General features: G+C 43.2%; 3 protein-coding genes across 7 annotated transcripts in view; 2 read left to right on the top strand and 1 right to left on the bottom strand.

Annotated features, from left to right (window-relative positions):
• Positions 1-6,556, top strand: part of LOC107217101 (paired box protein Pax-5) — a 79,757-nt gene extending 73,201 nt beyond the window's left edge. For 4 of the 5 annotated variants that reach the window (XM_046740141.1, XM_046740130.1, XM_046740133.1 and 1 more), the window contains 6 exons: positions 183-268; positions 441-720; positions 1,690-1,788; positions 2,090-2,320; positions 2,601-2,696; positions 3,159-6,556. In XM_046740141.1, coding sequence (XP_046596097.1) covers positions 183-268; positions 441-720; positions 1,690-1,788; positions 2,090-2,320; positions 2,601-2,696; positions 3,159-3,472 — 1,106 coding nt within the window. In that variant the 3' untranslated portion in view covers positions 3,473-6,556. The remainder of the gene's footprint in view (positions 1-182; positions 269-440; positions 721-1,689; positions 1,789-2,089; positions 2,321-2,600; positions 2,697-3,158) is intronic. The other variant, XM_015654475.2, reaches the window with a different exon arrangement.
• Positions 6,557-9,514: 2,958 nt separating this feature from the next.
• LOC107217113 (cysteine-rich protein 1-like) lies at positions 9,515-15,736 on the bottom strand. The gene is made up of 3 exons (XM_015654488.2): positions 15,602-15,736; positions 10,151-10,303; positions 9,515-9,916 (listed from the first exon to the last, which is right to left on the bottom strand). The coding sequence occupies exons 1-3, from the start codon at positions 15,639-15,641 to the stop codon at positions 9,873-9,875; spliced, it is 237 nt and encodes a 78-aa protein (XP_015509974.1). The 5' UTR covers positions 15,642-15,736; the 3' UTR covers positions 9,515-9,872.
• A 66-nt stretch (positions 15,737-15,802) lies between these two features.
• Positions 15,803-22,424, top strand: LOC107217102 (transient receptor potential channel pyrexia-like). The gene is made up of 8 exons (XM_015654476.2): positions 15,803-17,516; positions 17,753-18,005; positions 18,076-18,278; positions 18,353-18,559; positions 18,631-18,965; positions 19,650-20,211; positions 20,409-20,659; positions 20,750-22,424. The coding sequence occupies exons 1-8, from the start codon at positions 17,103-17,105 to the stop codon at positions 20,913-20,915; spliced, it is 2,391 nt and encodes a 796-aa protein (XP_015509962.1). The 5' UTR covers positions 15,803-17,102; the 3' UTR covers positions 20,916-22,424.
• The last annotated feature ends 2,786 nt before the right edge of the window (positions 22,425-25,210 follow it).

Genomic DNA, 25,210 nt, shown 5'->3' with positions numbered 1-25,210 from the left:
GGATGCGGAGCGGTGACGGCAAATATGTCCGAGGTATAATAGGCACGTCGTGCATGCCTCCTCTGTACTTGAGATGCTGCACCGCCCGCCTTCGAGCTTTTTTTTACCCATATAATACCCACGCAACGGCCTATTATTTGTATCTCTCCGTACCGTTACACCCCCGCTTTATCTGTCCGCAGACGATAATCGCGACTTGAGCGATCACCCGGAGGACGACTTGAAGAGACAACGAAGTAGCTACAACGGAGATCAGCTCTACTCCAACGTAAGTCGACGTTTCGTTCTATCGTCAGTCGAAATATGAAACGACACCAGTCGGGCCTCCTACGATTCGATTGTACTGGAGAAACTGCATTTTTTCCGTCACGGTCAAGCCACGGGAGACACGTTTGTCCGACGTTGCTTAATCCTCCTTTCTTTGTTCCTCTTTGACGCAGCTGTGGTCGAGTAAATGGAGTATCAAGGACGAGCATAAGCTCCTCAGTGAACTTGGGGGCGGCGGAGGAGGTGGCGGAGGCGGCGGAGGTGGGGGCGGCGGTGGGGGCGGTGGGGCGAACGGCGGTGGTGGCGGTGGTCCGGGGTACTACGAACACGGGGGATTCCCCGGGTCCGCCGTGGCCACCTCCACCGAACTCTACGACTCCCTCGGCTCCATCGGAACGATGACGCAGGCGCAAACACCCCATCTTTATACCCCGCCCATAGGGGGTACCATAGGTGAGCTTCTCCCTCTATTTGCCCTTAGCTTTTTCTTTCCCTCCTGCTACTTTTTTCACATCGTGTTGATCTCCTTCTCTCTCTTCCGCGCTCTGCTCTGCCTCTTGATTATACCTATCATACGTATATCGCACCTTTGCTCCTCGTCACCGCTGGCCGATTTGCGGCTGTGCAATGATTGCGAGAAGTGCACGTCTGTTTGTTTGTATTTTTTTTTTTTTTCTTTTTTTTCTTCTTCACTTTTACTGTATAATTCAAGTAGGTATAGTCTTGTTTTAGTGGCCGTGAGCTTTTTTACCGTTATATCATCTGCAGGTAAATATCTAGATGCAACGGCGTATCGCTGGCTTTGTGTTTTATATGCTTTATAATTTCGCATTTCCAAACGATGCATGATGGCGGTGGCAGGCAGAGGTCAAAGAACGGTATCGCGGTGGTTTGGGACCATGGGAAGCTCGAATTTGGCTGATTATCATTCCTGAAAATGGAAGAGAAAGGCGTAATGTTTCTAGTCGTGAAAAAAAGCCGCGTGATCGACGTCGCCGAACATTTTTTCACCTCGCCTTGCATCGTGTGCGTATTTGGCGCGTACCGAACTGTACAACAATAACCTTCGATAATGGATTGCGTCAAATGTCACTCAGACACATGACTCCTGCACTGTGCCGGAGATCGGAGAATAATAACGTAACGTGGGTTGGGGTGGCCGGATTGAACCCCATTCGAGGGGACCACGGGCAACAACAACCCCCGGTTCTGACCTCGGGAGCTATCAAAAACCCTTTCGGGGTTTTCGCAAATCGGCGAAAGTAACCCCCTCTCCTATTTCGGGTGAAATAAAAAGGACAAAAAGAAAGAACGATTAAAGGCGAGGCGAGGTCGGCCAGCGACGTCGATAATGCGAGCGGATCACTGAACGTTGTCGAGGGATGACTAAATAGGGAAAAACCTTGGGGGATTTTTCGAAAGCAGGTGGTACCTTGACGCCCCTCGCCCCGTTGACGATGCAGGAACTTAAATTAAGCCAAACTCTGGACCCGGCTAACATGTCGCCTTACCATACCACGGGTGAGTTCACGTTCACGTTCACCTTCACCTATGTAGCAAATTTCCCGGTTCCAAGTCGACTCCGCGTGTCGCTGAGAACTCGACGAAATGGTGCAAAAGCTTCGATAACACCGCCAGTTGGTCGAAGATCGTCACGAGAATTCGTCGAATATAATTGTCGAAGAGGAAAGCTTGGACCAACCGGGGGTGGAACGCGAACCAGTAGACACCGCCGAGCGTTTTTATTTAACTTTCGTTTCGTTATTTCGTTCAATTGGCTTGTGCTTGATTCGAATGTCGTGTTGTGTTGTGCATGGCGTAGGAGAGAACGGTGCCGTCGCAGTGCCGTACGTTGTCGTTGGGGCGGGCGGGGGCGAGCAGAGTCCGCCGATATCGCTCCACAGCGAGGCTAACGCTGCCCCTGCCGCCCCCAACACCCCCGGAGGGGACCCGGGACTGACGGTCCTTCAGCCACCAGTTTCCCAGTCCCAGGTATCGTCGGCTATACCGCCTTACTCCGGCATGCTGCCGAGCTTCGGACACTACGCCACCGGTGAGTACCCACTTCGATAGTCGCGAAATACCGTACTTTCCGCTTCACCGATGCTCCGAACTGACCGACCGGTCACGAGCCTCGAAGAGACTCGCGCTTTCTTTGCAAAAAGTCTTCCGTAAAGTCACTCGAGCTCCTGAATAAGTCCTGGATGCAAAGGTGACTTCAGCCACGTGGGTGACCCCGTTGACCGCAGTTTGAGAAACGGAGTTACGACGCCTGCCTTCGCAACGAATAAATCCTTTGCTGACCCGACTCGTTTTATCTGTCTTATCAACAGGCGGTGGTGACTACGCCTACAGCGCGGCGTACTCTCAGTACTCCAGCGCACCTTACAGCGGTTACGGGTACGGGACGGCGACAAGCGGGTTGCTCAGTAAGTAAACAGTGAGTATGAGTACCGATTAGATCAGGTAGATCCAAGAGTCGTCATTTATTCATCCTAACTTAAGACAGTCTGCTGTAAATTGTCCAGATCCAGGATATTCGCACTTGCCTATAGATTTTCGATGAAAACTCCACCTCAGCTCGATGCTTAAATATAGTCACTCCTGTATCGTACCTAAAGCTGACACTCTGTCTAACGGAGCGAAATGTCGTGAAGATTCGTCACAATATTCCGACGTAGACGTTATTCAGTGTGCCGATATACGAAGGCGCGTATTGACCCGAAGACCTCTTTTTCTCGGATAAGGACCGCTTTTCGAACCTTTACCTTGACGATTAATTTTGTGTTGTTTCAAGCGGTTTGAATAGCGGCAATTCGACGAGAAAGAAGTCTCGATGATCGACCGACCCTTGAGGCTAATTTTTCCCCCCTTGATCTCGCGTTGCTTAGATTCGACGTACTACTACTGCAATGGGGACACGCTGGCGTCTTCCCATAACGCTGGGCACCAGGGAGGCGGAAGTGGGATGGGAATCGGTGTCGGGTGCGGCAATAGCAACAACGGCAACAACGGCAACAACCACAACCACAACCATAACCACAATCACAACGCGGGTTCGGAGAGCAGCGCAGAAGTAGCGAGCCGTTCGCCGTTGGCAGCAACGAGGGCGAGCAGCGGCGCTAGCGCAGCTTCGCCAACCGGAAGCGCCTGCGTAAAACCCGAGCATCCGATCGCAACGCCCACGGATTTGTACCTCGGTTGAATCTCGTCTTTCGTTATCGTTGTTATCGTGACGACGAAAGTGCAGCATTCGATTTGTGAACTGACGCCATATCATAACGGGGAGGGGGAGAGAAAACGCCGACGAGGGGCTTGCCGAAAGTTTGATGAGGGTGCAAAGGGAAGGGGGAAATCATGACCACTGATCTCTTATTCTACGGACGTAGTATGTCTGATGACGAATGACGTTATTGCGACGAGTTTCGCGGTTCAATTACAACGTACGACGATGCAATGTCATCCGATTGTTGCAACACGCGGAGAAATTGTAGATAAATATACCAAACCTTCACCCTGAGTGAAAGTATCGAATTGAGAATAATCGTATAATTGGACTTGAATGATAATCGTGAGCGGACGGTGACGCTTTCAGCGTTCGTTGAAATGATTCCTTTTCTGGTTGCAACGTTGCACGTGGCATACGTCTGTCGTGTACTATATGTATATAATGTGCGAATCGGGGTGAAAGGCGAGCCGATACCATCATCGTCTCTGAAATTCGATTAGTGAAAGAACAATATTATACACGCAGGTATATTCCGGTGACCCGCGAGCAGCTGCCGCAGCTTTTAGATAGTTTAATTTTTATCCTTAATTAACTGATTAATCATTAATTCCTATAACATAGAGCGTAATTTTTATGCAATCATTTTGCCAATCACACCGAACATACCTATTTATACACACTGAGATACATGGTATCCTTATTATGACTATGATTATGATTATGATTATTATTGTATTAAATTATAACTTGAATAAGTTGCGTTAACGTGCGCAGATGTGATTATAACGTCTCCCCGGTACGTACTAATTAAAACCCAGGTAATCTTTTGTTATTTGTATGATATCTATAATTAATTATAATAATCGCGGTTTGATTGAGATTTATTTATTTCTATTTTATTTCAATTTTGTTTTCTTTCTTTTTAAATTTTCTTCTCTGTTCAAATTATAACGACACATTTTTATTGTAATTACATCTATTCGTCATTATTATCGTACTTTTAAGAATATATTATATATACATGAATATATATATATATATATATATATATATATATATTTTGTAGAAACCAAAGACCACGAAGTCGTGTTCGACAGGCAGAGTTTACAGCGACTTTAATTACGCGATTCTTATTATTAAAACTATATTATTATTTTTATATTATACTTATCTGTGCAGGTTACTATAGGCATATACACACGTATAAATATACGGAGAGTCCTTCTTGAAAGGACCCGCTCGACAATTGCTACTCGTCTAGTTTATAAGCGTGGCCAACTTCGTAAAAATGTTACCGGCATGGTAGGCAGAGTCAACGACGCGTAGTGTCGATTCTAGGGAATTTATTCTTACCAGCAAAGGTTTGCTTCAGGCTTCGAGCACGGATGTCAGCCAATCAAGATTAAGGAAGTTGGATCGCGCGCGCTACGAACGGATCCTTTTAAGAAGAACTCTCGGTATATGTTATCATCACGATTATATCATACATAATTGTTGTAAATAAAATTTATTATACACGGTGATGCGTGCACGACGTTTTTCAATATTATAGTATACACATAAATGTACCTATATATGCATGCATATAAAAATTGTATGAATAGCTCGAATTGTATGAGAATAAATGGATTATTTTTCTTTCGTAAGGAAGACAGTTTATGTCAAATAACAGCTAAAATAAAGCTGTCGAGGGATATAACACCTGCAGATGACAAAGTCGCAAGTTGATGAGAACAAACAACAATAATAAACAATGAGTGTATTAAAAATCGATTAAATTTCAACTCTTTGACAGCACCTATATGTTATGTACATGTATATAGGTATATATATATATACATACATCTAAAAGCCGGTACGTCACCGTGTTTTTATTATTATTGTCATAGATATACATATATATAAATCCTATGTCTAAACCGACTTTCGTTTAATTTGAAATAAATAAATTTAAAAAAAAAAAAAACAACAAACACGACTGCGACAGCAAGAAACTAAAGAAAAACGAACAAGACTAAAATTTTCGCGAATCGATGGTCGCTGTGTATCCTTCTCGATTAATCTACAGTATATTTGTAAAGACTATACCTCGCGCGCGTTACCCTATTTTTCTTTCACGTCGTAGATCTCTGAAAGAATTTTGACTACCCCGTTTTGCACCCCCATTTTCGGTTCGCCAGTCGGAAATGTCCGTCGTGTCTCGCCGCGGAATCGCCTTTACAGTCTCCCGATGTCCATACAGGGGCAGAAAAGCTCGCCGGAAATTTTTTTTTTTTTGCGAAATGAAACTGAAAGAAAGTATAGAACCATACACTCGTAGGTATGCTAAACGACGTACCGTATGCGATGATCGTTCTGATTATCACGTTCTTAATCATAATATTATATAAATGCTTATATATAATATTATATTACTGTACGATAATTACATTTTATTTTCTGTACACTAGTAGGTATATATGATACGATATATCACCACCTATGTAAGATAGATTACATAAATTGTAACTAGTGAAAATCAACCTCTATATAATAGAATGTAACATAAATTGATATAAGTATATATCAGTATATTTGTATAAATATATGTATATACATATACTTTACAGGTATATATATAAAATAATGTAATACTGCACTTGATGATATGTCAAAATGACGATATTCAAAATCCAATTCGTGGTAATTTTAATAATAATTATTATTATTCTTCTAAATTTCCGCGTCGAACATTTTACGAAAATCAGGAAGAAACCAAAAAACTTGAATAATAATAATAAGAGTAATAACGTATTCACCATTAACTCGAAGACAGAATCGCAAAACAATTTTGTGTCACGTTTGATTTCCGCGATCCTCGAGAAAACAGAGTCTGATCGCGATCTGTAATAATAATTATTATTATCAAATTAGCGTATTTAATTATGATCTTATACGTGCATATTTCACCCATAATTTAAACACGACCATCATCTATTACTTGCTACGATTTATCCACAAATGTACGTACTTTTCATTGTTGAAGCTACTTTATGAATATTATTAATTTTTTTTTCATTATTATTATTATCATTATTATTATTATCACTATGACTATTATTACTATTATTATTTAATACTTTTATTATTTATTAATTACATACGATGATGACCTATGTGTAATAAGTTTTGCCAAAGAACACTAAAAAAAAAAAACGAAAACAAACAAACAAACAAACAACAAAAAAGAAAAAAAAACAGAACAAAGCAATATAACGGTAATACTTTATATATTATATATACAGCCCACTATAATAATGCAATTGAAATAAAAATTTTAATAAATGAATAAAAATTATATAAAAAAGGGAGAATAAAACGAAGCAAGAAAGAATGAGAAATATAACGATTTAAAGAATTATATAGAGAATTATGAAATGGAAAGTCACCTCTCTAATACACATATATACGTACATGTATATGTATATATATATATATATATATATAAAAATATTGAACAGTTACCGTCAGATCGAAAATGCGATTGTGTAAATGTACAACACCGATTCAGAATTCTACCGGTACATTCCTCGTGAAACAGAGCTACGAGAATTTCAACAACAGTGAAAAAGATTACGAGAAAAACTTTCAAATTAACTATTGCGACCGGCAAGTACGCCACAAGGATTTGTATTTAAATTATTTGAATCTGCATATACACATACTTGCAATATATACGTATAGAGCCAAAATTTAAATCAGTTAAACTTTTATTACACGCGTAAAGTATATGGTATACTTTTGTACAATAAATTTATCATTGTGTTGTGTTGTTTTCTAGAACTTATAATTGATTAATTGATATCGTCCGACTCTCGGCGTTCGATGTGCGTGCGTTTTTTCCGCGGGTGTGATTACGTGTACATGCGTGTTTGAAATGAATAAGCCCTCAACCTAAACCTCCGAACTCGTCGTTCCGTTTGCACCACTCTTTCTCATGTTTCGCTCTCGACTCATGGAGAATTGAAAAAATTATTAATAGAAAACAGAAGAAATGAAAGAAAAAGAGAAAAAAAAATAAATAAATAAAATACCAAAAGAATGAAAACTCTGTAAATCCTTTTTAAATAAATATGAAGTTTATATATCCTTTCTCTGTGTATTATACTTTCAACTTTGCGTAACGCGATCGTAGCTCAGATTTCTTAATTAAACGTTTGTAAACGATTTTATGATACTTACTCACATTTTCTTTTTTTTTTCGCCCCTCTCGTTTCTTACAACCAACCTGAGTCGCGAAGAAAAAGTATAAAAACGCGTCGCGGACTTGGAATATCTCGCGGTGAAATTTCGGTTCACAGGAATCGGCACACTTGGAGATCTATAACCTGCTTTATCGCGCGATATCTCATTGCCCAGAAGCGAGGAAAATCAATCGATACAGAATTCGAATCAAAGCAATACTTGACCGAGGACCACTTACAGTTTGGTAAACAAGGCCCATTTCCAATTATGAGAGGCCGATTTTTCGGTCACCGAACCCTTTTGAATTACGAGACAATTAATTCCGGTTCTATTTTTCATTTGGAGCCGGTAATTGGGTCGTCTAGGAAACTCGCAGCGATGATGAGGCTGCAATTGGCTCCCGCCATGCAGTAGCTGAGCTGTACAACCGAACCGGGACGATTTTTCGCCCAGCTGCAGACCTTTTAATCGGATCGAATTATAAGCGACGCGTTTATTCGCGAGAGCGTATCTTCTCACCTTGCGTGTATAATTGCACCGTTCCATTCTGATTAAAAATATACTTGTAGTACAGATGCCTTGTTCTCGCCTGCCGTCAGAATCTGGAGCGATTTCTAATACGCGCTGTCGCGAATGCGCTTTTTTCAATATACAATTCCATTTCATTCCGTGTCGAAGCTGGGGCCTTTTTTCTACATCTCCGTAGAGGAAATGGAAACTTTTCGGCGTTCGCGATCCGAATTACCGATCAATGAATATCGATATGGGAATCCACCAATATGTGGGCAATATTTGTGTACTATTTGTCAGTGTACGGCACGGGTGAATTAAAAATAATAAATTTGAAGTTCGAGGAATATAATCGAGGAAACAAACGAGGTGTAATCATTGAATTTGGCTCAACTCGACCGCGGTCGAGAGACTCTTGGTGTTGTAAGACGGTTTCGACTTGCGGTTGACTTGCGGAATTTCCGCTGATCGTGTTGTATTAACAGTTAGTTATTTGCCGCGTCAACTTTTAACGAAACTAGTCCGTTTTATATACGATGGGTGTCAAACCATCGTCGCCGTTTTATACCCTAGATCGGTATTCGTGTGGGTGTAGCGCTCTCGGTGAGCGAAGCTTGTACACAAATGTGTAAAGTGGACTGCGACGCATCTGGAGCATAACGATGTTCGCTTACTTTTATGCGCTATCTTTACTGGATTATTTATGCGCCTATCGAGATCTCGAATCCCCTTATTCGTATTCTTCGCGCCTATTAAGGCGAGCATTAATAAGCCCATTCACCTGCCCCTCGACTCTGTTTCACAATCGAGATGTTTTTTTTTTCTTTCATATCGAGTTACAAAGTACCGAATGCGTGAATGAAAAAATTGCAGACATTCTGCAAGAGTGCGTGAAATCAGAATCAATTCCAAACCGTATACCTAGCGTGGGATCCACAATATTTAAACTTACCGCTGCTAACTTGTCGACTGCTGGTAAGGCAGCTAGATTACCATTCGAAACTGATAAATGGCTGTCTTACCGGTCGAGGATCCATAGCATCTGAGCTTTCCGGCTAATGGAAAGTTGCGTTTTATCTTGACCAGTTAAAGCATCGACTCGTCTTACACTGCAAGCTTACTAATTGCGATATTGCTCGAGCTGCTCGTTCGATAAATTCAAAAGATGCAACTGGCAAAACTACTGCGAGTACACGGGATGAATAAACGGACCTGATTGTGAGATAAGACGTAAATGTTGTCCGGTTGTCACGAATGGGTAACGAGGTATCGAGTTATAATCACTTACGAGTCATGACAATATGTTTATTAGTCCGAACGATCATTACATGCGAACTTTGTCATGTGATTTTTTTTTCTAATCTTATTCTGTTCCAATAAATGCATTACGCTTGAACTTTGTGCGATAGCTATTGTAACGTTATATGCATGTGTAATTACAAAACAATTGTTATTTTATACGCTTATAGTTGAAGGTACTTTATATCAGCGATATGTAATTAGGTACGTTATGCTTATTACATAGATAATGTAGGGTATATTTATGTGTCGTTAACATATACGGTTATTATACTGGCGTTATTGTGGTTGGAACGTTTCTCTTGGAATGTAGGTCGCCACCACCCTCAAGTGTGAAATGCGTTTACTTCTTGTAAACATAACTCTCAGCACCGCCTCGTCCAAAGCCTGTAATTATCATAGAGGGATTTTATGAGTTATCCAACTTTAAGACGTGAGAATTGTTAGTGGTAATTAATTTCTACAAGCTAAATGTGAACCAAAATGAAATTGAAAATTGCTAAAGGAGAATAATAAAATGCATAAAACTTGAAGAAATTCTCGTCCGCTTGTGGTGATTATGAATAATTCTGGTTTCGTTTGTTCGCAGGCATCGAATCGGAGAATCAAAAAGTGTCTCACCTCCGGGGCCGAATAACGCGGCGTAACAAGGCTGATTGCAGTACGGTTTACCCTCATGCTCGGCGTGGCTGCCGGGGGTCAAAGTCTTGTTGCACTTTTCGCATCTCAGACATGCGCTGTGCCAGTCCTTTCCCAGGGAGGTTTTTCGTTCCGCTGCACAAAAACAGAGAAGTATGGAGACTTTACACATATACGCGTTGTAGAAAACAGGAACAAAAGGAAAACCAACGGGTTGTAAAAGGGGGAGGAATAAGCATGAAAATGCGAGACGACTCGCAGGCCGCGCTTTGGAACCAAGAGAAATGAATAAATCGATGCAACCGAGCCGACGCATTAGCAATTTTCTAATTAAGAATTTCAAGAAGACACCAGGCGCCCTCTGGGACCCGGAGCTTTCTTTCTCATGAAAAACCCCTTTTCACGCATGGTGTGAACTCGGCGATGTCCGCGGGGAGCGAACACGGAGCCCGCAAAACCGAGCATTGTCGCACCGGGTGTTTTGTTCTTTTCAAAGAATCCGCGGCGCATGCATGCATCCATCATCCCAAATGAGTTTGCGATATCGTAATCAATGGGGATGTTTATTACGCGCCGCTACTCGCCGCTAGGTACTTGAATTACCGCATCGTGGCAATCACGAGTAGATATCGGCAGCCGTAACAGCCAATGCCTTTGTTTCTCAACGGCACCGATTCATCGTTCCACCGAAGAGCGTCGAGTGCACCGCGCCAATGTAAAATCGGTGCACGTCAAAACGTATACAGATTCACAGTTGTCACGCGGAATCTCATTGGTCCAAATGATCGCGCGAAATTTCTGCGAACAACGGGGCTGATTCGTGAATCGAGAGTAGAGTCATTAAAATCTGACGTTTAGAAATTGGGATCCGCAATCCGTAAGGTCGTGTAATACTCCTATCCTTACCGAAAGAACAAACTCACCCTTTTGCTCCCTATATTAGATAAGCAAACGAACGGAAATACTTCAAATTTTGACGGTCCATACGTAATTATTATAATTCCTAGTTCTCGTCTAGCGACTTCGATATTGTATGAAAACAGTTTCACGAAGGCTCATTCTACTCCTCATTGTTTCCGTCATTGCCCAAAGTATCTAAACCATGCACTTTTTGACCCCTGAAATGCGGGAAATTTGGGAATAGTAGCACGTGTTAAAAAACCGCACATTTTTTTGACGATTATCGATGCACCGTCGAAATTTGAACCCTGTCCATACGTTTATTTAATATAGGAAGCAAACGGGTGAGTTTGCCTGGTCGGTAAAGGTAGCAGAACTATACGACCTTAACCAGCGTATCCAAACCCTCGAGGGTTAGTTATTAGCGCGAACAATTCGCAGGCTGCGGTTGTGTAGTGGCTCTCATCTACGGGTCCATCAGCGTAACAAATCCGCGTTATGTAAACCAGAAGCATCCAAGTCGCTCCCTAGGCCGAGAGATGGAAAGAGTGCGGGCCGGAGGGACGAGGAGGAGGATAACGGATGCTGGGCAACCCCACTTTCATTGCCATTTCGCCGCAAACAAACCTGTCGCTCTCATCTCCGGGCGCCCGGTCCGCTCTTCTTGTTATTACCTAGGCAGAGAAGAAGGCCGTCGGAGCGGGCAGAAGAGCTTTGTTGCTGTCCTCGCAGGCGGATGGATGCTTCATTGTTGTACAGTGGGCGACGGCGATGTCGAAACGCCGGGTCCGTATACGCAACCTTCCTCTCTACGGTTTCGCGCCTGTGTGTGGATTTGCGCACCGCGTACACCTGGCCAACTTCACTCCGCCCCCGAGTCCTGACGAGCTTTCGACCGAATCGCTCTAAGCTCATCAACGACTCCGATGCTGCCATCGGCAACCCTCGCGGCTCTTTCGACAAAGACGAAACGTTCGGAGTAGGGTGGTCCTTAAAAAGGTCATTTTTTAATTTCCAGCAGCGCGCCCCCCAAATCGGCCCGACGTAATTTTAAAATAATTCCCTAATTTTCTCAGATTTTTATCTCGACTCTAACCCGCGCATATCAAATCAAATCTACCGAACAGATTTAGACAAAATTTGGTAAAAGAGGATTTTTGGGTCGCTGATTACGAATTTCAACTCAGAATTACAAAATTCAAAGTTTCGGGTCCAATATGGTGGATTAAAACCGCAAACGTCACTTGATATTGCCATATTGGATTCACCATATTGAATTTTGTAATTTCTAGTTCAGATTCGTAATTACTGACCCACGAAACCCCCCTGAACCCAAATTTCATCTAGATCCGTTCGGTAAAACTGATTTCCTCTGAAAGGGTGGAATGGGATCCATCCCTTTTGGGATATAGGTTAGAGATGAAAGTCTGAAAAAAATAGGAAATTCTTCTTGAACTATCTCGAGCCGATTTGCCGAGCGAGCCGGTCGAAATTAAAAAATTATATTTTCAAGGATCACCCTAGTGCGCAGCTACTCAAAATTCACCCCTCGTTTCACCCCTCTTCAAGAATCACCCACGCATATTTACCGAGAGAATCAACGTCGTCGAGTGTACATGCATATCGCCGCACCCGGCTGATGAGTCCGGATACTCGGTGGGTAGAATCAGAAGACCGCAATACGGTAATTATTTTTTTACCAACTTTTGATCCCTTGACTAATTTCTGCCTACATGCTCCCTTTTCTGCAGAGTCTGCTTATTTTTCACGGTTCCAATTACTCGACCGAGGCTACAATTTTTAGCTACATTTCTATATTTCATAGGAAACGTTTCAGGATTGGTTCGGTTTGTGACCGGATGACACCGCGATTGGCTCGTAGATTCTTTTCGGTCACCGCGTAGGTGCGGTTCCACGTATGGATACATTAGTTCGTATACGCTAAAGTATGCAACGCTGGTGCGTGAGACGCACGACGCTTTCAGCGTCACTCGTCAACGACTCCGAAACAGAGCTGGGCTCTATTCACGAGGTAGACGGGTTTTTATCAAAAGACTCCGATGTACAGCATGCGTCGGTATGCACGAGGTACCGAACCGTGTAAAACGGGGTCCAAAAGTGCGCGCCTTGTACGCGGAGCGAGAGTCGTATTATGGGGCCAGAAGTTAGCCGCGTTCGTTGATACTGGTATGATAATAAGTACGTACTTATTGGAGAAGATTTTGAGCTATATCGAGAAAGAATTGTTACAGTTACTCAACGCTGCTACGCTCATGTAATCAGCTGTAGTTTACCAATTTCTAAAAGCTTAAATATCTAATCCGCCGACAATTTCGAGATTATTTCACTGTGAGGGGTGTGCGAAGGTTTATCGAATACTACGAAATGTTTCGTAAGCTGATAATATAACGCGATACCGATTATATGGGAAAACAAACAATATACCTAGGCGATAAGCCGCCCAATTACGTTTAGTGCCATTTATTACCGTATAACGACATAGTTTCCTGCTTAACCGTGCAACTGACGCCTGATATTTTTCAACGACTAATCGCTACCTGATAATTAATTTTATACGCTCACGCGGATATCCGTCGGCTTCAACGAAGCGTCAGCTCGCGTAACTTTCCTCAATTTTTCACAAGCTTCTTTTTAACTCTGTTTCTGGTATTTCATTCGCGGTGTAAATACTGACACTGCGCATCAAGGAAATACGGTGAACCGTATGTTTGAGGCGTAGCGTTAAACGCTGTGTCTAAAATGTTATCTCAACACTCTCGCCGTGAAACCGATCAACGTGCAGAGCCATTTCCTTCCGCAGGGTCGTAATCGTTGCTTTCACCGTCATCACGGAGGGGGGATCTATCGTTAATCAATCGACTGGAGGAGTCGAATTCGATTACGTTACAAAAGAATAACCTTTCGACGATATGATTATCAAATCGAAGGTTTACCGATGTATAAATCGCCGCGATAAATGTACAGCTTTTCGAATTCAAGTCTCGTGATCGATCACTGTCGGATTAAAGAGGAAAATTGAACGACGCGCTCATCGGTAAAGGTGAAAGGTATGAAGTTCTTTTTTCTCAACTCGCATGTACTATATTAACATACGACTTCGAACTGACGTCCATGTTTTCACACCTGTACGTATTAGAGCTCTGTGTACTCAGGTGCAGTTGTAACCTACACGTAACTCGAAGCGTGGATAGAGAAAGTTCTTGAAGGTTGAGAAGATGAGGTCACGGTTAGGTCCGCGTGATTCATCCGTCCGCATAATTTTAAACAACCTGTGCATAATTCCGCGCTTGGCTCGGATTCGGTAGCAAAAACTCAACGAGAATCGCGTCGATTTTTCAAGTACGCTGCACGAGGAGAGTAAAAGAGAACGTGTGCCTTCTTTCTTACGCATAACTGAGATCATCGCTAATTAAAATACAACTCGAAAGTCGCGTTATCGAGGAATAACAGCGCCGATAACAATGCCTTGACACAGTTCCACCATCCGCTGACACACAACGCGTTTCCGCAAGGACGTTTGTTTCTCTTCGACTTTGTTCGCAGAAATGCGCTCGGTTCGTTGCACCAATTACTCTTCAACGAAATTGTGGACGTTTTCTTTCGTTCTTGTAAAATTTTGTTTGCGAATTTTCTTTCTCTTGTTCGTTCCGGATCGCGTTGCGCTGCGAGCAAACTGCCGACTCTCGCGCTTCCTTCGTTTCTGCAACGTTTGCCAAAAATCGCTGACCAAGAGAGACGTGTAAACGAATCGCCGGTCGTGTTGGCCAGGAATATACCGTCACGTCCAGTCGAGAAAACGTAAATTCGTGTTATAAAATATTCTTAATTTTTACATGGAAGTCTCTCGACATTTTCCGCATCCGGTTGTGCACCGCGATACGGAGCTCAGACATCCGTCATCACATTCGTTTGCGTTTGGCTGATGTATTCACGTGTTGACGCTCACACATTCGTAACGATAATTATAATTAATCACAGAGGGACCCACCCACATACACCGAGGCTCGTAGCTTATTACGGCATAGTCGTAAATAAAAGTGACGCGGGAATCTCCGGATCATCAAAACTGAATCCTAGCGAAAATTGTAAGCTCGGTGCTAAGACTCGCGACACTGTTTTACCTAAGGCTTCATTTGTAATTGATTTAACTCAGCAGCGTATCAACCTGCAAACCGATTTCCCTTCAACATCAAAACCAACAATACGAGAGAATGAAACCGGAATAAACAAGGAATACTAAGAGCGTTGTTAAGCGAGCCTGAAATTATCCTTGAGTTATATACATTCGGTAAATGGTTTCGACCAGTTAACCGCAGCTTCCGCAGCTCTTTATTTTTTGCCCACTTTATCAAACTTCCTTGCAATAACTTGAGTTGTACAACTACTTTTTCCAGGCAGTGCAGATAAAAATCGACACACCTTTGTTCAGCCTCAAAGTGTGGAACAGGGTGCAGAAGAAAAATGGGGAAAATCTAATCTAAGATGGAAAAGCAGTGAAAGCAGAGGACTCACCGAAGTATACCGGCTTTTCGCACTTTGGGCAGTTCGGCATGATGCAGGCTAACTGGGCGTGAGCGTGGCTAGAAGCGAATCGTCTCTGAAGTCTGAGAAGCGTTCTTCGGCGTGGTCAACCGCTCACTAGATCGCGTCTGGTCCCGGTCGCCGGGTTTCCCCTCCTTTGGCCTTCCGTCCTGCTTCTTGCGTCCCGCAACGCGTTACGTTCTGCGTTATAATGCATCGCGTTCGATCCGTTCAAGCAGCCACTCGAGCCGATCGCAGCCCGGCTCTGAGAGATGAGATCACCGCAAACGCTGATGTAATCGGTTCGTATTTTGGCCCTCTTGTCATCCGGCCAATCGCAATGTTTCTGGAATCAATGCAACAAGCACCCCGATTCAAAATGCCTCAACTGGACGCAGAGACCCCGAATTTTTATCACCCTCGTACTCTTTGGCCTAATTTTTTAGGGTCAAGACCGGGTGATTTGTGCTCCGATCTATTGTGACGCTTGGATTGATTGACATAGTACCTTCAAGGAAGATCAATTAGATACTCCGAGGATTATTTTCTTTTATTCTCTGAAAAATCAATTCATTGGCTCTTCTTTTCACCCGTAGGTCAATACCTTGTATAATTGACTTACGCCTAAAGCTTATCGCCGCAGTTAAATTCGACAATGATCTGTGGTGAATGGAATCTACTGCTTTGGCATAGAAGATTGAAGGAATAAAGGAGCCAAAGGAAAGGAGAGAAAAATAATGGGTAAGAATCTCAGACGCTGGGAGAAGCTCGGCGGGATCTGATATTGATTGATTGAGACAAGGTCGAAGCCATAAGTCATCGAGGCGCAGGCTGGAAAGTTTTGATCAGCCTCTAATACCTACTCCTGTCGTAGTAAAACCTTACCTGCGTCTGCGTAAGCAACCTATGATTTCCTTCGTCCATTCTCATTCTATTGAGTATGAATTTCGTCCCACGCACGTGGAGAAAGCCAGAAAAAATTTATTACGATCTATGCCCTATGATCTCTGATACGATATATATCGAATAATTTTCCAATTACTGCCAGTGACGAAGAGAAATTAAGACTGACTCGAGTGAATTTCGGAACTTTGACCGATGTCGAGAGCTCCGTCTCCTTGGTTCAATGTAACAATTCAGAATCAGGGGCTGGGCTCAATCTCAGACGAAAATCTGGCTTAGCCGAAATCAGTGTTTGAACCAAGATTTCGTCGTTACCAGGCCGATATACGGCGGGGCGATAACAAGGTTCACAAGAATTAACTAGGAGTTATAAGCGCACCGAGCAGCGACATTGCAAACAGCTAAATGACTTCCTCTGGTAACCACATCCTCGAATAAATAATGGAAGTGGAAATTGTTAGTGGTGTTCTTTCGTTCGTGGGTGTTGGGGGTTAGTTGCGTTTGATACTCACGAGATTACAGTCGGAGTAAGGATCGCTCTTTTCTTGAACGCCGTTCGTAGATCCCCAGGTTGAAATCTGATCAAGAGATGACGGTCTGCCGGGCCCCGGCGACGAAACTCGAGCTCATGACTCTCGTCGAGAACGGCGACGTGAAACAAGCGGTGCAAATCATCGAGTCCAGCAACACAAACGACCACCGAAGTTTCGTCGAGCCTTGCGGTTCGCTCCGAGTAACCCTCGTCCACCTCGCAGCCTGGCAAGGATACCTCAGCATCCTCCAGCGGCTTGAAATCTCGAATGCGGACCTTGACGCGAGCGACAAGTTAGGAAGGTGTGCGCTTCACCTGGCCGCTCAGCAAAATCACGTCGACGTCGTAAAGTGGCTTTTGGAGCGAGGAGCTGCCGTCGAAAACCGATTCGAAGTCAGATTCTTACCCAAGGATGAACCTTACAGTGCCACCGCTTTAAACTCCTGGCCAAAGTGCGATATCGGACATAGTGTACGTACAAAAATCACAGTGTGTCCAAGGAGTTGAGTCCGTAGACAATTGATCGTTCAGATATTTGCGAAAGGGAAAGCCGGTTGAGGCTTTTATTTTTTTATTCCGGTAGGATTACCAAATTTTGTAAATTCATTCTTATTTTACAAGTATCCTGTTGATATACGTATAAGTATCCGGTCGCATGGTATTTCCGAATAATCTAAATCTTGATCCAAATCCATCCAAATCCTCAGCTGCCACTGCCGGAATGTTGGGGAAGAACGGCGCTTCACCAGGCGGTGAAAGCTGGACACGTCGACATAGTGAACCTCCTCCTGAAAGCCGGGGCGAACCCGGATGCCCGGGACCAGCGAGGAGTGACGCCCTTGCATCTGGCCGCCGTTACTGTGGACTCGAATGACCCAAAAGACATGTCGCGGTTCGAGAGGATCGTCGATATCCTCGTGTCCGCCTCGGCGTCCGTCAACATCGTCCACCCGGACACAGGTGAGTGTCGATCCAGTTCCCATCGTCTGTGGTTCAGTCGCAAATGGTTGACCTCTTGCTCTCCACCAAGGCACGACGGCGCTGCACCACGCCGTGACCCTGGGTAGCCGGGAAGCTACGAAGCGACTTCTCGAGGGCGGTGCCTGGCCGACGGCTCGTTGCATCGGAACAGGAATCACCCCGCTACATATTGCGGCTAGCGCCGGGTTCCACGACATCTTACGGATCCTGCTGTTTCACATGGACTCCTCCTTCGTCGATGTCCAGGACGAGGTTAGTGTGTTTTTGAGTTCCAAGTTGCCGGCACGAGGTGGAATCCAGTCTCACCTTAAGCTGGCTTCGCGCAGGTTGGACGTACACCGCTTCACGCGGCAGCCTACCAGGGTCACCTTGCTTCCATTCGGGTTCTGGTAGACAGCGGGTCTAATTTGGCCTCGGAGACAAAGACGGGAGTGACGGTTATCGACGCCATATTCGAAAACATCGCCCGGCCGATCACCTTCATCACGAACATTCTAGACTCGCTGGTGCGGGGGACGGACAAAAACGTGAACGTAAGCACACCTCCACCCTAGTCCCTCTTCATCGGCGCTGATCTACAACAAGACTGATATTCTCCTTTCAGCAAGTCGTCCTGGACTTCAAGCCGCTGGCACCCCGAGACGAAATTCAGATGGCCGTGGTTTCTGCCCTGATTGGAGCTGTGCCGAGCATCGAGCAGATGACGATCCTCCAACACCCGCTAATCGAAGCCTTCCTTGGAATTAAGTGGCACCGGCTTCGTCCGTTCTTCTTCCTCCTCGTGATCATCCACGTGGTCTTCGTCCTCTCCTTGTCGTGCTACGCGATGATCCTCCTTCAGAAAGTTTTCGATATCGCGATACCTGCAGGCAGAGTCCTCATTCTCTGCGCCTGTATTATTCTTGGCCACAATCTACTCCAGCTGCTCATAGTGCCGAGGTGATTCTTAAGTATGGACGTTTCGGTGTCGAGGTCTTAATGAATAAGGTCAAATTTCGACGCTTTGACTCTGAGGGGGGTCCTCCTCGGAAAACTATCATATGTCATTTACTGTAACTGATAGAAATTACATCACTATTGTTTCACCAGAAGGAAGGAAGAAGAAAAACATTGAGAATCACTTACGTTTAAATACAATAAACCTCACGTGGGAGGTGAAACTTTCAATACAAAAGATCAAACAGCCATCGAGACGGTGAAAATACATAAAAGTGTATAGCGGCGGTAAATTCAATTAAACGTCAGTTAGTCCATGTGGTAGTCCAGTCATCACCCGAGCAATGACATGGAGAGGGATAAGTTTATTCTCACACCGAAATCCACCTTGATCCACCATTCTTAGAATTAAAAAGCTCACCTAGGTTGAGAGAAAAATGACACATTCTTATTCGGTTCCTTTGGAGACATAATGTAATTGAATTTAAGATCAATTAAACGAAAGTCAGGCGTGATAAATTTGACTTTATTTATTGAGACCTTCGAGATCGAGACGTCCATACACATTATCAAGATTATCAAGATAACGCCGAGAGAACAGTTTTATTAGCGATTATCAGGCTCCTCGCTAATTTTTGCCGAGTTCATTCGATCGACCGAGTTATTATTTGAGGTTCACTTTTTCAGGCACCACACGAGGCAGTTCGAAACCTGGTTGTCAGCCATCTGTGTGACCATTTCGATCGGAGTGGCGATTGCCGGAGAGTACCGTCCGACCATGATGGAAGCAACGAACCAGGCTGAGAGCGAAAGCTTTCGTCAGTGGATCCTGCAGTCCGTCAGCGTGGCCATACTCATCGCCTGGATCCAGATAATGCTGCTCATCGGGAGATTTCCAAACTTGGGGCACTACACGCTCATGTTCTCGACCGTACTGAAAAACGTCTTCAAGGTGCTCATAGCCTTCGTATGGCTTATCATTGGTTTCGCTCTGAGCTTCTCGCTTCTGTTCTGCGGCGGCGGACAGTTCACCGACTCCTGGAAGGCCGTGATCAAGACCATGGTCATGATGACCGGGGAGTACAACTTCGACGACCTCGTGAAAACGATGGATATTACGGAGAAAAACGTCGTTCTCCAATTTGTCGGAAGGATCGTTTTCCTCATGTTTGTCATGCTTGCCAGTATTGTGCTGATGAATCTAATGATCGGTTTGGCGGTCAGCGATATCCAGGGAATCTTGAAGGAGGTAATTTAATGACCTTTGAAACTCTACTAGCGTTGGCATGGTCCTGGTGTTATTCGAGAACGACGGACCTACCTGAAAGCAGGTAGTGCAACCAGCAACCCGACCCGGATTGCCCTTGACTATGAGTTATATCTGTGGGAGAGATCGGAAAATGACTCAGCTAATGCATGTAAATTTTGAAATTCCTGCGCGACTAGGGCTACATTCGTCGGTTGCTGAAGCAGGCCGAGTTCGTTGCTCACTTGGAGTGGGTGACGTCCCACCGGATTTTCAAAAGCCGGCTGGTTCCCAGATACCTGAGGATGATGTACGAATCGAAGAAGATGATCCCGACCCAAATAACGCTCGGCGTGTTGACGGAGTACGGAAAGAAGAACACTGGGATTTCCGAAGAGCTGATCGACGCCCTTTTCGACATCGCTATGAGGAACCGGGAACTTGACAAAGAGTAATTCGGCTTAACGAAACTTTCTACGGCCACAGGCTACACATTGCCTACGGGAACGTTTCAAGTAAGCTTCATTGTTTTGTGTTTCAGGTGCGAAAGTCACTCCCCGTCTTCCAAAAGAAACGAAGACTGTTTCAACGAAACGGTACCTTCCTGCCAGCATGGAGTCAAGGAATTCTTTCGTGAAAATCTGCGCACGCAAAGAATGCAGTCCATAAGACGTAAGCTGGGTAGGCGGCGAAAAAGCGCAATCTGATTGAAAACCATAGGCAACGCGCGTTACGTAGGTACGATGGAATTTTACAAGCTGAATTCTCAGTGCTCGGGCATTTGTTACAGGAAAATTTATGACCGAACTATTCTTGCTACAATTTTGTTTGCCGTGAACCAACGCTTGACCAATGACAGGTGATGGAAATTATCTTGCAGCCTAGATGAAATTCCAAGCGTGTAATGGTGGTCATATTGAAAATACGTCACAAACATATTTTATTAAGAACTTTAAAACGTAGATTTAAAAATTCAGCCAGTTCCACAGCGACGGATGATTTGAAGCGCGGAAAATTAAAATCTGAATGTGTAGTTAATCGGTAAAACAGGAACACGTAAATCTGAAGAAAAAAAACGTAATACTCATTCAACAAGGCAAGATACTCGATCAAAAGACGTAGCGAGAATAAATATGCACTGATAAAAAGCATAGCAATACTCGTAGAATTCACCTCAGCCGGTAATGAAGGCAGGCTCGTGTGTAGTCGTGTTCAGTTGCCGAGAGACTTGGTTACCCGCGAGATACGGTCTGTTTGTAGCCCTACAGATGTCAGAGGTAGGCAGAAAGAATGCCGATATAAGGCAAGTGAATTATCCGTGTTCAAACCTGAATTTCATCCGATTGAAATAATTCACTGGACTAGCAAATTTTAATGATAATATAGTCACAGCAAGATATTAGCTGTCGAAATCAAAATTTTCAACGCAACAGCAAAGGTTTCACAAGCATAGCCAAGCGAAGTTCCAATGTAGCAAACCCGTCAACTAACCTTGCAAATTCCTGGCTGCTGCAACCGAATTTTTTTGCTACGACGATATTGATACCAAAACTTGCTGGTTTAGCAAGTTATTTTTTCTTTTCGACAAGTACTCCCTGCACCAGCTGTCCGGAAATCATTTCCTATACGTTGATTCAAATATACATTTTTGTGTTTGTACTGCATATTGCGATTTACGCACGCTGGCCATGCAGCAACTTCACAATCAGTTCAGTTTTCTCAGTCATCACTTGTGATGCGCAGGTACAAATGATCCGAGAATAAGTGATTTGTTTCAATTGGGTTATACATATGATATACTATTGTAATTTTCACAAGCGAACAGGCACCTCCGATTTTTAAAGTACTTTGTAAACCAGACCCCCGAAATCTGCAAAGTAGTCGGACAATTGTTCGGTCACGAGAAATTTATGATAATCATTTATAACGTGTCGGTGATTAAGGAGAAAATAATCATAGGTCTATATTTTATCACTCGGTTGTATTCGCAACTTATGATTTTTATTTCGTTTATTCTATACTACTCCATATTTATACATTAATTATAATTATTGGAGTACAATTATATACAGCAATGTCACATTTCCAGTAATTTTGTCTGATTCCACAATGATGTCGCATGCGTCTTCTTACCTGTAAGTAAAATAAATTGTGGTTTATTTTTTTTATGAATATATGTATATTTCCTTTCTTTTCATGTTCTTCATCTTTCATTACGCGACTTGGTTGCCTTCCAAGGATTCGGTCAGCCGTTAAACGTAAGGACGATGGACAGATCTACAACAAAAAAACTGTACAGGTTTTTTATACTGTTTTTTTATGGATTTTGATTCACTGAAACCGGGTAAAATACTCACAAAGTTCCATTACGTCGGGTTTCTTCTTCAACTCGTGTTTGTAGTTTCATTTAGAGTGAAAACTCCGATTTAATTCGAAGCCCGGTATCCTATTTTTGATTCCAAAAAATCCTGTTGAATAGTGATTCTTTACTTTCATTTAATATGCATTAGAGTGAGACTGGAAAATAAATACAAACAGGGAAACAGAAAATGCAAAGCAGAAGCGCGTTCGAAGCTGTATTAGAGAGAAAAAGAAAAGGTTTTATAGGCGAAAAGAACGAACAAGGAATGTTGAATACACTTCACAAAGAAATTGTTTCTTTAATTTTTATAAGAAATATTGTTTAGTTCATGTAATAAGATAGTGGCTTTTTTCGTTATTGTTACGTTTGTTTTTATGCAAACACCTTGTATTTTGCAGAAATACTGTACGTGATGCAGGGAAATGAAAGTCATTTTTGGATTCAGCACACTCGAAAACATAAAATTTATCAAAAACATCGCTAAATATTTTTTTGCAGACCTGTGCAGTCTGGAGACCTTTTTGGAATGCAAAGATCAAAGTGATACCTGGAGTTTTAGGCGGTACATAATCACTTGTATAATATTCGACGCAATACAAGGTTTCCGCGACAGGTGAATTATACGTATTAATCTTTAACAAACGTCCGACAAGTGACAACGATAGTCGTTATCGGAATTCTCTTATAATGATCATTTGATTATTGTTCAGCCATCAAGCGGCATACATAAGTTATGAAATTTTATCGAACGTGTAAGGTACCCATGCATGTTATAACGATGACAGTGATGCCGGCATTAGCAGCGTGCTCGTTTCTACCAGGCATCGCTTTTCAATCTTGACTTCTCCGTACATCGACACACATTTACAAAAATATGTCGGCCTGAATATCTAATCTGAGAATCTAAAAAGCAGAAAAATACTAATCGGAAACACACCAGTCCTAATCCCCAACTCGTAATCGAAAATTCAAGAGAGCGTTAATTCCATCGCGCAGGTAATTCGCGGAGCTTTTCAACTCGAGCCGTCGATCCGGTTTCCCAGCGACAAACATACAAGGTCTGGTTTGCATAAATTTTATCTATAGATTGAAAATCCGACGAATTTTTACCTCTCCGCGATCTTACAATTAGAGGAATACCTGGGTAATAATTTGAAAGGCCGAAAGCCGTGATCTATAAATGGTAAAACCCGGCATTCGACGGGACGGGGGATTAACGGATTGAATTCACTGACACTCGAGTGTGCATAGTTGTCACCCAACACCGCGAGGAACCCAAAGAAGGTACATACATACATACTACGACTTATCTCCTCGTCTCCTGGCTTGCGCGCGATACGGCGTGTAGAGTGCGTCAGTGAATGACTGTCAAACTCTGACCATGACCCGCGAGTCTATTATTGTGTCTATGTACATCGAAGGCGTGAAATTACATACGATCGTGCACGGGAAGGATATACATGGAATCATCTACGCGGGGTTGTAATTGATATGACGTTAGACTTACGCAAACCTGATGCCCACCGATTATACTTGCGCGTTTAGAAATGCGTTACGAAATTTTTATACCTGCCGTTATATGCTGCGTTTGACGTCGAAGATATCGGGAGTAAAGATTGAAAGATATGAAAATAAAGAGATATAAAGTTAACGTTTAACTTTTACAGGATGTGCTGCAACGCGCGAGTAGGAAAAACGTTTCACCAGAAGCCATCGTGCCGAATTACGTTTACCTACGAAGTGCTGCCATCATTCTATGCAAATTTCTCCAATCTGACAGCTTCTCTCATTGTTTCATTGATTTTCCATTTCATAAGCGACACGCGATTCTGAATTTTGCATAGTTCAAATTGTGCAGATCACAGCTGAATGTACATATAATTCTGCACTTTCACTGAACGCGTTATAGAATGGGAAAAATTTCGATGCCCAACATTATGCCGTTTCATAATTATATCGATGCGGAGTACATGATGAAACGTACCATATACATGAATATTAGGTACACATAGTGCGCATGTATCGCGTATCTATAAATATGGTATATCTATAAATTTCGATAACCAGAGGCACAATGTCGTTCGAGGATTAACGACCGAGTTACTAATGGATACTCATCGTCGAGTGTGATGCCTGTTCTCCTTAGATAGTCGATTGCATTGTGTTATCGCGAACACACAACCGTTACGGAGATCGCGAGTCGATACGACCGAAATTTTAACACCAACTCATTAGCGTTATTTATATACTTAGCTTCAGCTCCCGCGATCTTCCAAGACCCCCGCAGGTGATATACAATATGTATACATATTTATATACATACATTATATACTTGTACAAAGGTACACGCATATTGCATGTATGATATTCGCACTGTTAATCTGCGGCCAACGATCCAACGATCAGCCAAATAACGTATACGTATAACGTTTATAATTGGGGTCGGTAGAGACGACGATTAAACCGCGTGCCCTGCGTGTAGATTTTGCAAAACGTGGAGTTGGTCGTTATTGTGAAAATCGTTAAATGTGAAAAGGGAAAGGGAATCTGTTTTTCTTGCCGCTGCTGCAACGTGCAGGTGAAAAGAATCGCGTGACGGTCGCAGCGCACCTTTACCTTCCACCTTAAACCTCAGGTGAG

Source organism: Neodiprion lecontei, chromosome 1 (assembly GCF_021901455.1).
Source record: "Neodiprion lecontei isolate iyNeoLeco1 chromosome 1, iyNeoLeco1.1, whole genome shotgun sequence".
Lineage (NCBI taxonomy): Eukaryota > Metazoa > Arthropoda > Insecta > Hymenoptera > Diprionidae > Neodiprion > Neodiprion lecontei.
This window is presented reverse-complemented; position numbering and strand designations above follow the sequence as displayed.